This window comes from Plecotus auritus (assembly GCF_963455305.1).
Source record: "Plecotus auritus genome assembly, chromosome: 11".
Taxonomy (NCBI): Eukaryota; Metazoa; Chordata; class Mammalia; order Chiroptera; family Vespertilionidae; genus Plecotus; species Plecotus auritus.
In genome coordinates this window covers 27,435,764-27,450,076 of record NC_137777.1, presented here as the reverse complement: position 1 = coordinate 27,450,076, position 14,313 = coordinate 27,435,764, and the positions used below count along the sequence as shown (strand labels likewise).

The 14,313-nt window shown below is 38.4% G+C and overlaps 1 protein-coding gene across 5 annotated transcripts in view; it reads right to left on the bottom strand.

Moving 5' to 3' along the window:
- The window catches only part of COL14A1 (collagen type XIV alpha 1 chain), a gene marked incomplete at both ends in the record, with an annotated part of 185,099 nt that overhangs the window by 134,908 nt on the left and 35,878 nt on the right, over window positions 1-14,313 (bottom strand). For all 5 annotated transcript variants that reach the window (XM_080646647.1, XM_080646648.1, XM_080646649.1 and 2 more), the window contains 6 exons: window positions 891-1,020; window positions 3,851-3,996; window positions 5,568-5,697; window positions 6,805-6,956; window positions 9,657-9,818; window positions 13,182-13,346. In XM_080646647.1, the coding sequence (XP_080502773.1) occupies window positions 891-1,020; window positions 3,851-3,996; window positions 5,568-5,697; window positions 6,805-6,956; window positions 9,657-9,818; window positions 13,182-13,346 (885 nt within the window). The remainder of the gene's footprint in view (window positions 1-890; window positions 1,021-3,850; window positions 3,997-5,567; window positions 5,698-6,804; window positions 6,957-9,656; window positions 9,819-13,181; window positions 13,347-14,313) is intronic.

Below are 14,313 nucleotides of genomic sequence, written 5' to 3'. Positions count from 1 at the left end.
AAGCACTGTAGAAGTTGTGCTAGTCCCCTCTTCCCAAAGCTCAGGGATGGGCAAGACCCCGAGTCTCTGCCCTTTCTTATATTTACCTTTTCTAAAAAGATTATAAACTCCCTACTTTGAATCAAAATTAGATTTGCCAAGAAAATTATTACTCAAATTATTAAAAACTTATTTTAATAATAGTCTGAGATAAAGAGGACTGCAAAGATTATATGAAAAAATGATAATTTTTGTAAGAGTGGAGGGTAAAAGAAATATTGAGTGAATGTGTGTTAAGTAATTTCACCTGTACTGCTATTGTTCCTCTTTTTACAGACTCCAAAATGTTACATTACTTTCCCATTGTCACCCAGTTAAAGTATGACTTGAGTTCGGATTTCCATCTTGGCTGCTTTGATTCCAAAGGCCATGTTCTTTCCCCCTCTATTCTGATCTAGCCTTTGAATTTACAAAGATGTTGGTGGCTAGAGGATGCTATAATTCAGTTCTAGCACCCATATGACTTGTAATAATAACACTAGAAGAAATATATGTATTTCCCCTAAATAAAATATGCATTTTCTTTCTTATTTAAAATTTGTTTCAATTACAGCTGAAATGAAATATTATTGTATATTTGTTTCAGGTGTACAGCATATTAGTAGGACATTTATATAATTTCAGAAGCGATCCTCCTGATAAGTCTAGTACCCAACGGGCACCATACACAGTTATTACAATATTATTGACTATCTTCCCTATTCTGTATTTTACATCCCCAAGTATACATTTTCTTAAGTTACAATCAGCTCTTAAGAGGTTTCAACCTAAACCAGCATTTCCAATTCAGAATCCCAATGTTGATTTGGGCTTCTGTTACAACATTTCATCTGAATGACGGAACTGCTCACGTGTTGTTTCTTGTCCTGAAACGGGATCGCTGGCCTCTTCTCCAAACATAGCATACACTGTAACTGTGTACTCTGTATTGGGCAACAGCCCACTCAATTCAATATCGGTGTGGGTCTCTCCAATTTTCATCTGAAAAGAACACACATTATCAGATTGTAGGCCAATGTGTATTATTCATGCTGATCAGAGTGGAAATGGATAAAGGTGAGACTCACAGAATAAGCCTGTTTCCTCACAACCCCTTCATCAAACAGGCTTCAGTCAGAATTTGTTCATTGTCACATCATTTTATATTAGGAACAGATGCTATGGAACCATATAAAATTAAACATACCCAGGCATGCTGTTTTAGGATAACTCTTTACATATGGACAAGTGGCAACTGCAGCGAGACTAACAGTGTGAATATTTGGTCCCCAGAAGAGTGTGGGTGGAATTGAATCAGACATGTTCTCTAGAAAGAGTGTAAGCTCCAGGCCAGCATGCTGGAGGCAGCGCCAAGTGGGCATCTTTCAGCACTCGGCTAATTTTAACCAGTCGCCTGGCTAGAGGCCCAGTCTTTGCTTCAAACCCAGTTGAGCTGGCCAGTTTTGTTGCCCAGTTCAGCAAAGGGGCCTGTCCACCTGGATTGCAAGTCTTTTCCAGGATTCAGAAGAGATCAACCCACCTTGATGCCCAAGTTGGCAATTTGCTTTTTGATTCTCGTGATTTTTATGACCCTTGGAGTCAAGCTAGCCACCATTCTCAATTATGCAACAACTGAGTACAACTGTATACCAGGATGGTTTTACTTTTGGTTTGGAAGGAAGAAAAATATCTCCATGGACAGTGTCCAGTCACACAACTTCCTAGGTTATTATTGTCAAATTAAACATTTTAATTTTAAGACATCTCAACGTAGATAACATAAATGTAGAGGAAATATTATAATATACCCTGATGTAGCCACCAGTTAAATTTAATAAATATCAACATTTTGTCATATTAACTTCACATTTTATTCTTAAAAGAATTAATATATTCAGATAAAACAGAAGTTCTCTCTCATTCTTTCTGCTCAGCACCTTCACCTTAATGTTAAGGTATATTTAGCTTATTGATCTTTTTTTTTTTTTTACTTCTATGCATATATGTATATATTTGTAAATAATAATATATATGTATATATAACAACATAATAAATGGAACTATAACAACCTAATATTTTTACAATTTTTTTCTCTGTCAATATTATGTCTCAAGACTTATCCATGTTGATACACAAGGGCAGAGTTGACATTATTTAATTCCTTTATGATATTCTTTTGTATAAATATGCTGTTATTTCCCATTCTCTATTGTTGAACATGTCAGTTGTTTGCAATATTTTTTTTCTGAGCAAGTTTCTCCATTGATTTTTCCCTATGATAAATACATCAAAAATTGTATACATCTTTAACTTGATGAAATATTTCAAATTATTCTCCAAGGCAACTGTACCAATTTACATAAGTGATTCTGTGTCCTCACATGCTCACTAATATGCAGTATTATCAGACTTTAAAAATTGTTTGCTAGTCTATTGGGTATGAACTAGATTCCCCTTCTTTTTTGTCTCTTTCTTAGTGAAACTGAACATCTTTCCAACATCATTTTTAAGTCTCCCTTCTGCCAAAAGAGAATTCAAATAAATATTAAATCCAAATGGCCAAAAGCTGTCTAAACTTTGCAAATAAAAGAGCACATGTCACCAATGCTCTGTTCTTGACACTCAGATTCACCTTATTTTTGTCTCTAAAAACTTCTGTCACAAGAGACAGACAATGTTAACTAATCAAGTTCTGAATGCCCTCTCTTGTCCACCTGTCTATCAGGACACTCCCAAGTGTCATAGACACTTCCTCTTAAGTCCTCCATCATCTATATTATAGTAATTATGTTTCCTATAAATTAAAATGAGAACTAAAATAAATTATTCAATCCAAAATTCATCATTTAAAATGAAATAAATGCAAAAAAAAACCTCTACATTGAGATACATTTGTCTACCATGCAAATTAATTTTAAAAAATTTCCTAAGTCAGTATACATAGGGGAAACAGTCATTTGTGAACTGCATATAGAAATGTAAAGTATGTACAATTTCTCTAGAGTCATTTGGTAATGCTTAGTGTAATGACTGACATACCCTTTGAAAAAAGAAACTCCATTTCTAGCATTTTATGCTAAGGAAATAATCAACCATACAAAATTATATGTTAAAAAATTGTCACAAAAGCATATTTATACAGAAAATTATCTAATTGTCCAATAATATGAGATTAAACAACAATGGAAAGGTATAAAGATGTTTAAAATGATGACATAAAATATTATTTAACTGTATGGAATGACAGTCACAATAACCTAAATGAAAACAGAAGAGTACAAAACCATTTCCATTTATTGTGTTCAACATGCATTAAAAAAGACTTGAACTAAATGTGAACAACTTATTCCCTCTAGATCAGTGGTTCTCAACTTTTCTAATGCTGTGATCCTTTAATACAGTTCCTCATGTTGTGGTGACCCCCAACCATAAAATTATTTTCGTTGCTACTTCATAACTGTAATTTTGCTACTGTTATGAATCGTAATGTAAATATCTGTGTTTTCCGATGATCTTAGGCGACCCTGCTAGCGGTTCTCAACCCAAATATCGGAAAACACAGATATTTACATTACGATTCATAACAGTAGCAAAATTACAGTTATGAAGTAGCAACAAAAATAATTTTATGGTTGGGGGTCACCACAACATGAGGAACTGTATTAAAGGGTCATGGCATTAGAAAAATTGAGAACCACTGCTCTAGATGGTTCGATTACAAGTGATTTTTCCCCCCTCTTGCTTAATGTGAATTTTCTAAATTTTTATAGCAAAAATGTCTATTTTCAGAAAGTCAAAGATTCTAGAACTCTAGTGGCAGCGGGTAGTTACCTCTTTTTCATCCCCAGCCAGACCCTCCGTGAGAGGAGCATAGAGGATCAGGTATCCCGATGCTCCGGCCACTGCATTCCATCTTGCCCGCAGACTGTTCTCAGTCACATCGTACAGTTCAAGGTCGGAAGCCATGGGTAAAGCAACTGCAAGAGGAGATTGCTTTTTGTAATGTTCAGCCATTACCATTGTGCTTGCTCATTTCAAAGTATCCAAGTGCTACTTAAGTAAATGTAGCTTATTTTTCAGATAATTTTCATCCTTCAATCTGTTCACATAGCCTTCTGGGAGGGTAAACATGGGGAATGTTGAAAGCAGGAATGACATATCCTCTGGTTTCTTATATCCCACTACAGTGATGGGCCCCTTTCCCTGGCAGCCAGTCAAGAGCAAGAAGACTATTCTGACCACGATTTTATGTCCATCACCAAACAGTGTCTGACATGCCCCAGCCATTAAAAATAGTTGTTGAGTCACAATAAAATGACAGAACAAGTGGCTGGAGGAACAAACACATGAATGAGTAAATACTCATTGACACATTCAATCAGAGACAATGATGAGGCATGACTAAGTAGCAATAGGTTTGAGAAAAATGGAATAACCAAGAAATAAGACTGGCTATAATTGAGAGGTAGGAGAAAGAGATTAAGGATAAATTACAAGCTGGTTTTAACAATGCCAATGAAAACCATGAAATGTTTCTTTCAAATATGAACCTAGGCCCTCCACACTCTGGCCCTGCCTCCTTTTCCAACCACAATGTCAAGTTCAGGATTTGGTTTACACGTGCGGTTCCCTGTCACACTTGGATTGGAGTGCCTATAGCAGCTCATTGCACTAATTTGATTGCATGTCCTTGGTTTGCATTCCCTCCCTTACCAGACAAAAACTTCCTTAAGGTCAGGAATTGTTGCTAAAATACTTATGCAAAGCGGGATTATTAATAATCACCTTAAAAATCACTGTCAGGGTTAAATCCAACAATGTATTGGACTGGAGTGTGATTACCATAATGCCTACCACATAGTTATTGGTGGTGTTTATATTGTTATCATTGTCCTAGCAGAGGCAGAGTTTTTAGACTAACTGTGCATAGTAACAAGCATGTAATAGGACCTCAATTCATGTTTGCAATAACTAAATGAGTGGGTAACTGTTTTTTTAAGATTATCTTTTCCCAGGAGTGTGAGTGAGAGTGTGTGTGTGTGTGTGTGTGTGTGTGTGTGTGTGTGTGTGTGTGTATTATCATGATCATGCTCAGGTAAGGAATTACTAGTATTCAGAAGCTTGTTTTAATTGCAATGATATAAAAAGTGAAAATAGATGTAACATAATGCCCTTGTAATTCTACTGGGCAGGAGAGAGAGCTACAGAGAACCTTCTCTACTTCTACTGACAAATTCAAGCTCAGTGCTTAGTTTGTAATAGGCATTCACTAAATGTTTGTTTACTAAATAAATAAATGTATTTTGCACCCTTCACCATTAAGGTTACCCTCTCCTACACATAACAGAGTGTTACCATATCCCTCCCGGTATGTAGCCCCTGCAAAATGTAATGATAGCTTTGTCCAGTACAGCATGCAAGCATGACTATTTTCTAGCAACTTGACTCAGGATGTCCATCAATACAACCTGAGCAGAATTCCAAATTAGGAAGGGCTGCCTAAGCAATGCTATACAAGGTCAGAAGTGAGGTAGAATCCAATACATACGGGTGGTCTCGGTTCCCCGCAGGCCTTCACTAGCGGTGTGAGAATACACTGCAAAGACGGAGACCTGATATTCAGTGAGAGACATCAAGTTTTTCAACACCGTGGAAGATTCACTGCCATCCACCACCACCTGTTTAAAGCACAGGTCAGGAATGAGAGTATGAAATGTCCCATGTGCAGAATTAACACAAAAAAAGCAAAAATACCTCTAGCAAGAACATTTCACTAAATGTTTTCTGTGTGCCATATCCTCTTTCCCCTGTGCAGTTGGTTCTTCTTGAATTCCTATCTGAAGTGATGCACCTTTTATGGAACATGTCCAAAACTCCTTTATTAACTCCTATCTAAGGGGAAATTGTGTCATTTTTATCCTAATTACATCCGCTTCATAACAGTTAACATGTGATATTTTTCCATGGAGCTTTGGGAAGGTTTATTAGTCATGAAAAAAGATAGAACATTGGAATAATTCTGATTTTTTTGTCCAGATAATTTAAACTTTCGTGATCTACTTCTCTAACACTTAAAAAAATTATAACCCCTGCCATAATCCAGAAGAAAATTGTGCAACAGGCCAAGGTTAGTCAGGGGTTAGAACAATAAAAGGTTAGCACTTAAAAAAAAAAAGATTTCATCACATGTTAACATAGTCCCTGTGAATTGCTATATCAAAGGTAGGAACTGGGAAGAATCCAATCATCTGGCAATAAGTACTCTCCCATGATGGCCAACGCATGAGAAAGGCCAGCCACAGATGCTTTCTTAAGGCTTCTCCATTGCAATAATCTCCATAAACGTCCAGGAAATTCCAAACCCTGAAGGACTATGTGACCACATAATTTGGAATGCACAGACTTCATTAAGACAGGGAGTTCAGACCACTCCACTCCCAAAGTAGAAAGAACACATGAATAGCAAAAGGAAGCTCTGGCCAGATAACAAACTACTGATTTCCTTTGCTTTAGAACTCATTAATTTTTAAAAAGAAGGAAAAAAAAAAAGCTAAAATAGGTTGTGTTAGAAATGGATATATGACCAGTTCTGAGAGTTATTTGATGGAGGTGAGAATAAAAGGTGCAAATAAAGTACATGGACACATGGAAATGTAATTTAAGTGAAATAATTCTAAATGCATATCACAGAATAACCTTATATATCTATTTCTGTCTTGTCTTCTCTACTGTAGAAGACTTGAGAAAATGAAAATAATGGTTTGAAAATATCATCTCCTCATTACCTCATCTGGTTTTCCACCCCTGGTAGGATAATACACGACTCTGTATTTTTCCACCTTCCCTGGGGCATGAGTCCAGTTAACCATAAAGCTTCTGGCGGTGACTTCAGAAGTAATCAGCTCCGTAGGCGGCCCAATGGTGGCTAGGGCCAAGGCTAAATTAAAGAGACACATAAGATGAACCTCTTCCCCAAAGTTATTTCTTATTCACCTAGGAAACCCCCTTATTGACTTTATGCCACTCCTAAGATTTTCATCTCTAGAGAAGTTGATTCAGTTATTCATTCCGACATTTGTTCACCAAAACATTTAAGAATCTATTAAGTACCAATCCCTGCACCAGGTTCTATGGATACAAACTTAAATAGAACATAGTTCTTGACTCTAAGGAACTTGCTTAAAAAAATTGCTATAGAATAGTAAAATACAAAAACACCACATTCACTGAACATGTGTATATCTACTAGTAGTCTTCCAAGTTCTTTATTATTTTATTTACTTCTCAGTGGTTACTATTAATCTTCCCATTTCACAGGTGACAAAACCAAGCCACAATGAACTTAAGTAACTCGCCTAAGTCTCACAATTAGTAAGTATCAGGGCTCGGTTTGATACTCGAGCTTCTTGACACACGAGTCTGTGTCTTTAAGCATCAGAAGGTCCAGCAGCTATACTGAAGACTTCAACAAATGGCCAATGTCTAAAAGTAAAAAAGGAAGAAAAAGCAACCGACACACTGAATGTCTACTATGAGCTACACTGTGTAAGCACTTGGTGCTATGTACATATTAAAGCAAATGATTCTACAAAAGATTTGGAACATGTAAAGTTCAGGGTCCTTCAACTTTAGGATTTCTTATCCACTAGGTCAGTGGTCGGCAAACTGCGGCTCGCGAGCCACATGCGGCTCTTTGGCCCCTTGAGTGTGGCTCTTCCACAAAATACCATGGCCTGGGCGAGCCTATTTTGAAGAAGTGGCATCAGAAGAAGTTTAAGTTTAAAAAATTTGGCTCTCAAAAGAAATTTCAATCGTTGTACTGTTGATATTTGGCTCTGTTGACTAATGAGTTTGCCGACCACTGCTCTAGGTTAAGCATGTCAAACTCAAAGGCTAACACAGTCCAAATAAATGAGGCATGAGGCCCGCGGGCTGCTAGTTTGACATGCTTGCTCTAGGGGCACTTACCCAACGGACTCCAATAACCATTACACTGGGGGCGGGAGAACATAGTTACTGAACACTAACTATGACCAGGAAATGTATTACATGCTTTATCAGCATCCACATGTAGAGATTTTTATGTGTGTGTGTGTTGGGGGGGCGGGCGGAAATCAGGGTTCTAAAGTACTCTCGTTAAGGAGCCCAGAGAAGTTTGTTCAGGAAACTACTGCTTGGCTGCCCAGCCTAGTTCCTCACCAAAATTAAAAAGTTTTCCTCTGCAAAAATCCTTGTTTAAGAAATGAAAAGACAAGCTACAGATCAGAAAAAAATATTAACAAACTACATATCCAAAAGAGAACTGGTATGTAGAATATGAATAAAGAATTCTCAAAACTCAACTGTTAAAACTAAACTTAGTAACAAAACTAAACTAAAAGAAGTCCAATTAGAAAATGGGCAAAAGACATGAACTGACATTTCACCAAAGAGCGTATCACAGATGCAAAATGAGCACGGGAGAAGATGTTCCACTTCACTGGGCATCTGGGAAGTGCAAATTAAAACCACAAGGAGCTATCACTACACTCTGATCAGAACGGCTAACATGAAAAACAGTAGCGACAATAAATGTCGGTGATGATGCATAGAAACTGGATCCCTCATCTAGGGTGGCCCCCCAAAATGTATATACACTTTAACAGTTGATAACTCAACTTTGAAAATGAAATGTATTTTAATAAGCACTGCCTTTATAATTATTCAAAGTATATACATACATTTTTGGGGACATCCTATATATTCCTGGTAGGAATGTTGAATGCTATGGTCACCCTGGAAAATAGCTTGGCAGTTTCTTAACTAAAACTAAACTAAATATAAAATTACAATGTAATACTCTGAACTTTATCCCAGAAAAATTAAAACGTATATTCACAAAAGAACCTATACATGAATGTTCAGAGCAGCTTTATTTGTAACAGCCAAAGAATGGAAACAACTCAAATGTCTTTCAATGTGGGAATGGTTAAACTGTGGCACATCCATACCGTGGAATACGACACAGCAGTTCAAAGAAACAGCTGCTAATACATGCAACAACTTGACGGAATCTCCAGGGAATTACCCTAAATAAAGAAAGCCAATCCCCAAAGGTTACATACTACATGATTCCATCTATATAATATTTTCAAAATGAAAAATATTTAGAGATGGAGAACCTATTTTCAGGAGTTAGGGAGAGGTTGGGGGAGGAACAGAGTGAATGTGGGTATAAAAGGACAATAGGCATGATCCTTGTGGTAATGGAAATGTTCTATATTGTGACTGCATTAGTGCAAACACCATGCCCATAATATCATACTCTAGTCTTGCAATATGTTACCATTGAGGGAACCTGGAAAAGTATACAGGCTCTCTTTCTACATTATTTCTTACAACTATATAAATGGACAATGATCTCAAAATCAAGTTTAATGAAAAGACACAAACATGATGGTCTAAAGGAGAAAATTATCTAGTGGTTAAAGTATTCCTCCCTCACCCCACCAATATACCCCTGTTTCTATTAGGAGAATAGAGAACTCTATTTAGAAAGTCAAGATGAAAGACGGTAAGAATTTTCCTAACCCACGGTAGTCTTTTGCTCAGCGCAATCCCCAAGTGCACAGAATGACTGCTCTCCGTCACTGTTTACCTTTGATCTCCCTGTCCTGCTCTTCTACCCGGAGGCAGACGGTCCTCGTCAGGCTCTCCACCACCGTGTGCATCAGGTCAAATTCGGCCACATTGTACACGTGAGTGCTGTCGGGTTCAGAGGCGATCTCCTGCAGCTCGTTCTCATCCGCGTTTTTCACCCCTTGCAATGAGGACAACAGGGAGGGTTGCGACATCCATGTCCCATTTGAAAAAGCAACAACACTGTCCCCAACCTGAGGCCCTCAGTCTCACTGCAAAGTATCTGCTTCTTACAGAGGCACTTCTCTCCCACCTGAGGCTTTTTAAAAGTCACCTTCAGAATCATTGTTAAATGGTTTAGCTTCACTTTTTTTTAGACATATTTTTATTGATTTCAGGGAGGAAGGGAGAGGGAGAAAGAGATAGAAACATCAATGATGAGAGAGAATCATTGACCCTCTGCCTTCTGCATGCCCCACACTGGGGATCTAGCCCACAACCCAGGCATGTGCCCTTGACTGGAATCGAACCTGGGACCCTTCAGTCCGCAGGTCCACTGAGCCAAACCGGCTAGGGCGAGCTTCATTTTCTTCAGTATGTCTTACCCCAAAGACGTATTGATGAAACTAACTTCTGTCTTGCATGAATATTGCATAAGTAATAGTAATTAAACCAGTATTCTAAACTATCAAAATTTCAGGTTTAAATTTCTATAAAACACATTTACTTAAATTGAGAGATTACTAGAATAAAAATAATATTTAACGATCCTCATGAATATTACTATAATACTAGAGGCCCAGTGCATGAAATTCATGCACGGGGGGTGTGTGTCCCTCAGCCCAGCCTGCACCCTCCACAATCTGGGACCCCTCGAGGGATGTCCGACTGCCCATTTAGGCCCAATCCTGGTAGGATCGGGCCTAAATGGGCAGTCGGACATCCCTCTCACAATCCAGGACTTGCTGGCTCCCAACTGCTCGCCTTCCTGCCTTCCTGATTGCCCCTAACCGCTTCTGCCTGGCAGCCTGATCACCCCCTAACCACTCCCCTGCCAGCCTGATTGATGCCTAACTGCTCCCCTGCCAGCCTGTTTGGCCCTAACTGCCCTTCCCTGCAGGCCTGGTCTCCCCCAACTTCCCTCCTCTGCCAGCATGGTCATCCCTAACTGCCCTCCCCTGCAGGCTTGATTGCCCCCAACTGCCCTCCCTTGCAGGCCTGGTCCCTCCCAACTGCCCTCCCCTGCAGGCCTGGTTGCCCCCAACTGCCCTCCCTTGCAGGCCTGGTCCCTCCTAACTGCCCTCCCCTGCTGGCCATCTTGTGGTGGCCATCTGTGTCCACATGGGGGCAGCCATCTTTGACCACATGGGGGCAGCCATCTTGTGTGTTGGAGTGATGGTCAATTTGCATATTACTCTTTTATTAGATAGGATAGTATTAAGAGACAGCTTGGGGGGAAATTAACATATGCAAATATAACAGGCTAGCTAGTAACCATTGCAAATAGGGAAGCTCTGGTTCTTCCACAATATTTATTGAATTCCCTTGCTATGGGTCAAGTGCAATGCTGGGTGTTTAGCCAGAAGTGCAGTGATACAGAAAACCCTCCGCCCTCATGCAACTTCTCCAGTCTCTATTTCAGCAGTGGATGCTAACACTTACAGTGTGCTTACTTTGCCCCAAATGCTTCAGTGTTTGATGAATATTAACATTTAATCCTCACAACCAACCCTATGAGTTTGGCACAATTGTTTCTCCCATTACACAGATGAGTAAGCTGATGCACAGAGAGGTTAATTAACTTGCTCAAGGAAACGTAATCAGAAAGTGTACACCTGGGATTCCACCCAGGCAGTCTAGATCCAAAGTCATATGCTCTGAACCACTATAACGTGCTGCCTCTCAGAAGACTGCACATTAAAATGAGTAAATATTTACCGATGAAATTAGAAACAGAAAAAGGATTGGTTCTTATGGGTGTTAAGGTAGATTTCTCTTCCCCAGGCTTCAACAGACAAGGAGCATTTCTTTATAAACCTCCAACATTGCAATCATCTAAGGGTGTTAAGAGAGGTACTATGGAAGACAGGAAAAGCGATCACCTGGGGCAACATTAATTACTTCTTAGAGGCCAAGCTGTGCCATTGAATTCATCTTCCAACCTCAACACACTGAGTAACAAAGCATTGGTTGTTTCTCACCTATTTGCTTTAGGGGGTCAGAGGATAATAAATACTACTGGTTTTCAGGTAATTTCCAAAAAAAAAAAAAAGTTCAAATCACATCTGAATTCACTTAAAGTTTTGTTTAAAAACTCATCCATTCATTATGAACAAGACCACAAAATGGAGAATAAACACATGAATGAATCCCCCATCAGTTTACATCTTCTGAAGGGATTTCCTTTGTTGGGGAAAATGATTGCAAAATAAAAAATGAAAATTAAATCAATCTGTTTGATGTTTCTTGCCTGAAGGACTTCTACTAAAATGTGCAGTTGGATCTGGATCCACAATAACAAAATCACATTAGTGCATACTGAAGCAATGAGCTTAATATCAGCCATGCTTTTCATGCTGGTTAGTTAAAACCAACAAATTTGAATTTATAGATATAAAACTATTCTAGGGAAGAGAGTCCCAATCATCTCTCTCACCAAATAGCAAAATAGTTTGTTGCAAAAAGCATAAAAAGAGAGGAGATGTCACCATGACTTGGAATGGCTGGTTTTGTAAGGACAGGGCCTTCCTCGTCTCTGTGCCCCAGCACCCACCACAATGCCTGGCACACAGCAGATAAGCACATACTTCTTGAATGAAACATTCTATAAACCTCATTTTGATAGCAATTCTAGGAATGGGTCAGAAGAACTGTGTCTAGATTTAGGTTTGTTTTTGTTTTGTCAGTCTCTAGGAAATAGAAGACCCTCCTACTGCCAAAGAAAACGTAAGCATTTTCCTCAAGAGCAAAGTTGCATCATCTAAATATTTTGCAGTTATTCTGCATGTGTAAATATATGTGTGTGTGTGTGTGTGTGTGTGTGTGTGTGTACACACATATATATTCTTTTCCACAAGAATGATACCTTAAAAAAGAGCTTCCAAGAAATAATATTGTGTATCTGGAACTTTGTGCTTTCTTTAAATAACTGCAGGACCTTAATTACTTGAAAATGATAAATGGGTTTCTCCATATACCACCAGAAACGACACAGCGTATAAAGAGATACTAAAAAGAAAAGTCCTGACTAGTACAAAGTGACAAGTATGAACCTAACCGTTGTCCTTTATACTTTTCACAACACTTTACATATGGTATCTCGCCTTAGAGATCTTCACACTATAGGACACAAGACAGTTACCATCACTTCCATTTTAAATGTAGGATGTAGGGTTCAGATCATTTCACTAGTTGTGATGAGAGTCAGGACTAGAAAATGTACAGGTCTCCTGGCTTTCCATGAAGTGCACTTTGCATTCCATATTATTTTAAGTGGCTGTGTGTCCGTCCCCATTGTTGAAACAGAACTATAAGTGACACATACCTATGGCAAACAGCTCCACACCAGATTCACGAAGGTTCCTGGATGGTGGAATAATATCATCTTGGGACTTCCCGTCTGTGATTAATATGCCAATTTTGGATACTCCAGTCCTTGCTCCTGCTTCTGGCTTAAAGCTGTTTTCAAAAATGTAGTTCAAAGCAAGACCTGGCAGAAAACAAGGAAAATAAATACAAACCAACCAACTCTAATAAAAACCCTTCCAGTCCTGCAAAGTGTAACCACAAGATGAGTAACTTATTGAACTAAAGGGATTTTTATTAGATGCAAACTTTCACCTTCATTTTTACAACCTCTTCCTTGACAGATCGGATGAAAAACTCAACTCCACCAGAAGAGAGGCAACACAAATAACTGACTACTGCATCATTTCAGAAATTAGCATTTACAACAAACATTGAATTCATGGCCCATGGACATGACAGATCTGTGTACAAGAAAATGTAAACCTTTATAAGTTAGAATAAAGCAAGAATCCCCACACAATAGTGTCTGTTCCAGATATTATCTCTACACTTTCATTTTTGCTAATGATGGCCTACGGAACCAAAAATTCTTTCCTATCTCTCTTTCTTAGAGGTAGCAGGGGAAGATCTCAAAGAAAACTGAAACCCTGCCTTTTGAATGTGATACTTTTCACCAAGAAAAAATAAAAAATGCTGCAATATTTTTTATAGGATTTGTGTTAAATATTTTTTGGTTGTATGAACAAAATACCCATTAGATTATGCCTCAGATTGGCAAAGCAATTGTCAGGATTTCAGTGGTTTCCTTAAAAGTCAATGACAACATCTACTAGTATATATTTTAATTGAGCATCAATATTGGATGTGTAGTAAGGGTAAAACCTGTGCTAACCCCTTGTAGCTGGGATAATTATCATCTAAATAGTCTCACATTCTTCATTTATTAAAAATATCAGTGAGCCAAAGATCCACACATATTTTCATGATAGCTACTGACTGCAGAATAAGGGCCAAGAAAATAACTTCCTTAAATATAAGGTAGGAATGTATTTTTATTTCATTGACAGGGTGGCTTGAGGAGAAAACAGGTGAAAAGAGAGGGATGGAAAGGGACTCACAAAGGATAAAACAGCTAGGAGCACTGTCAG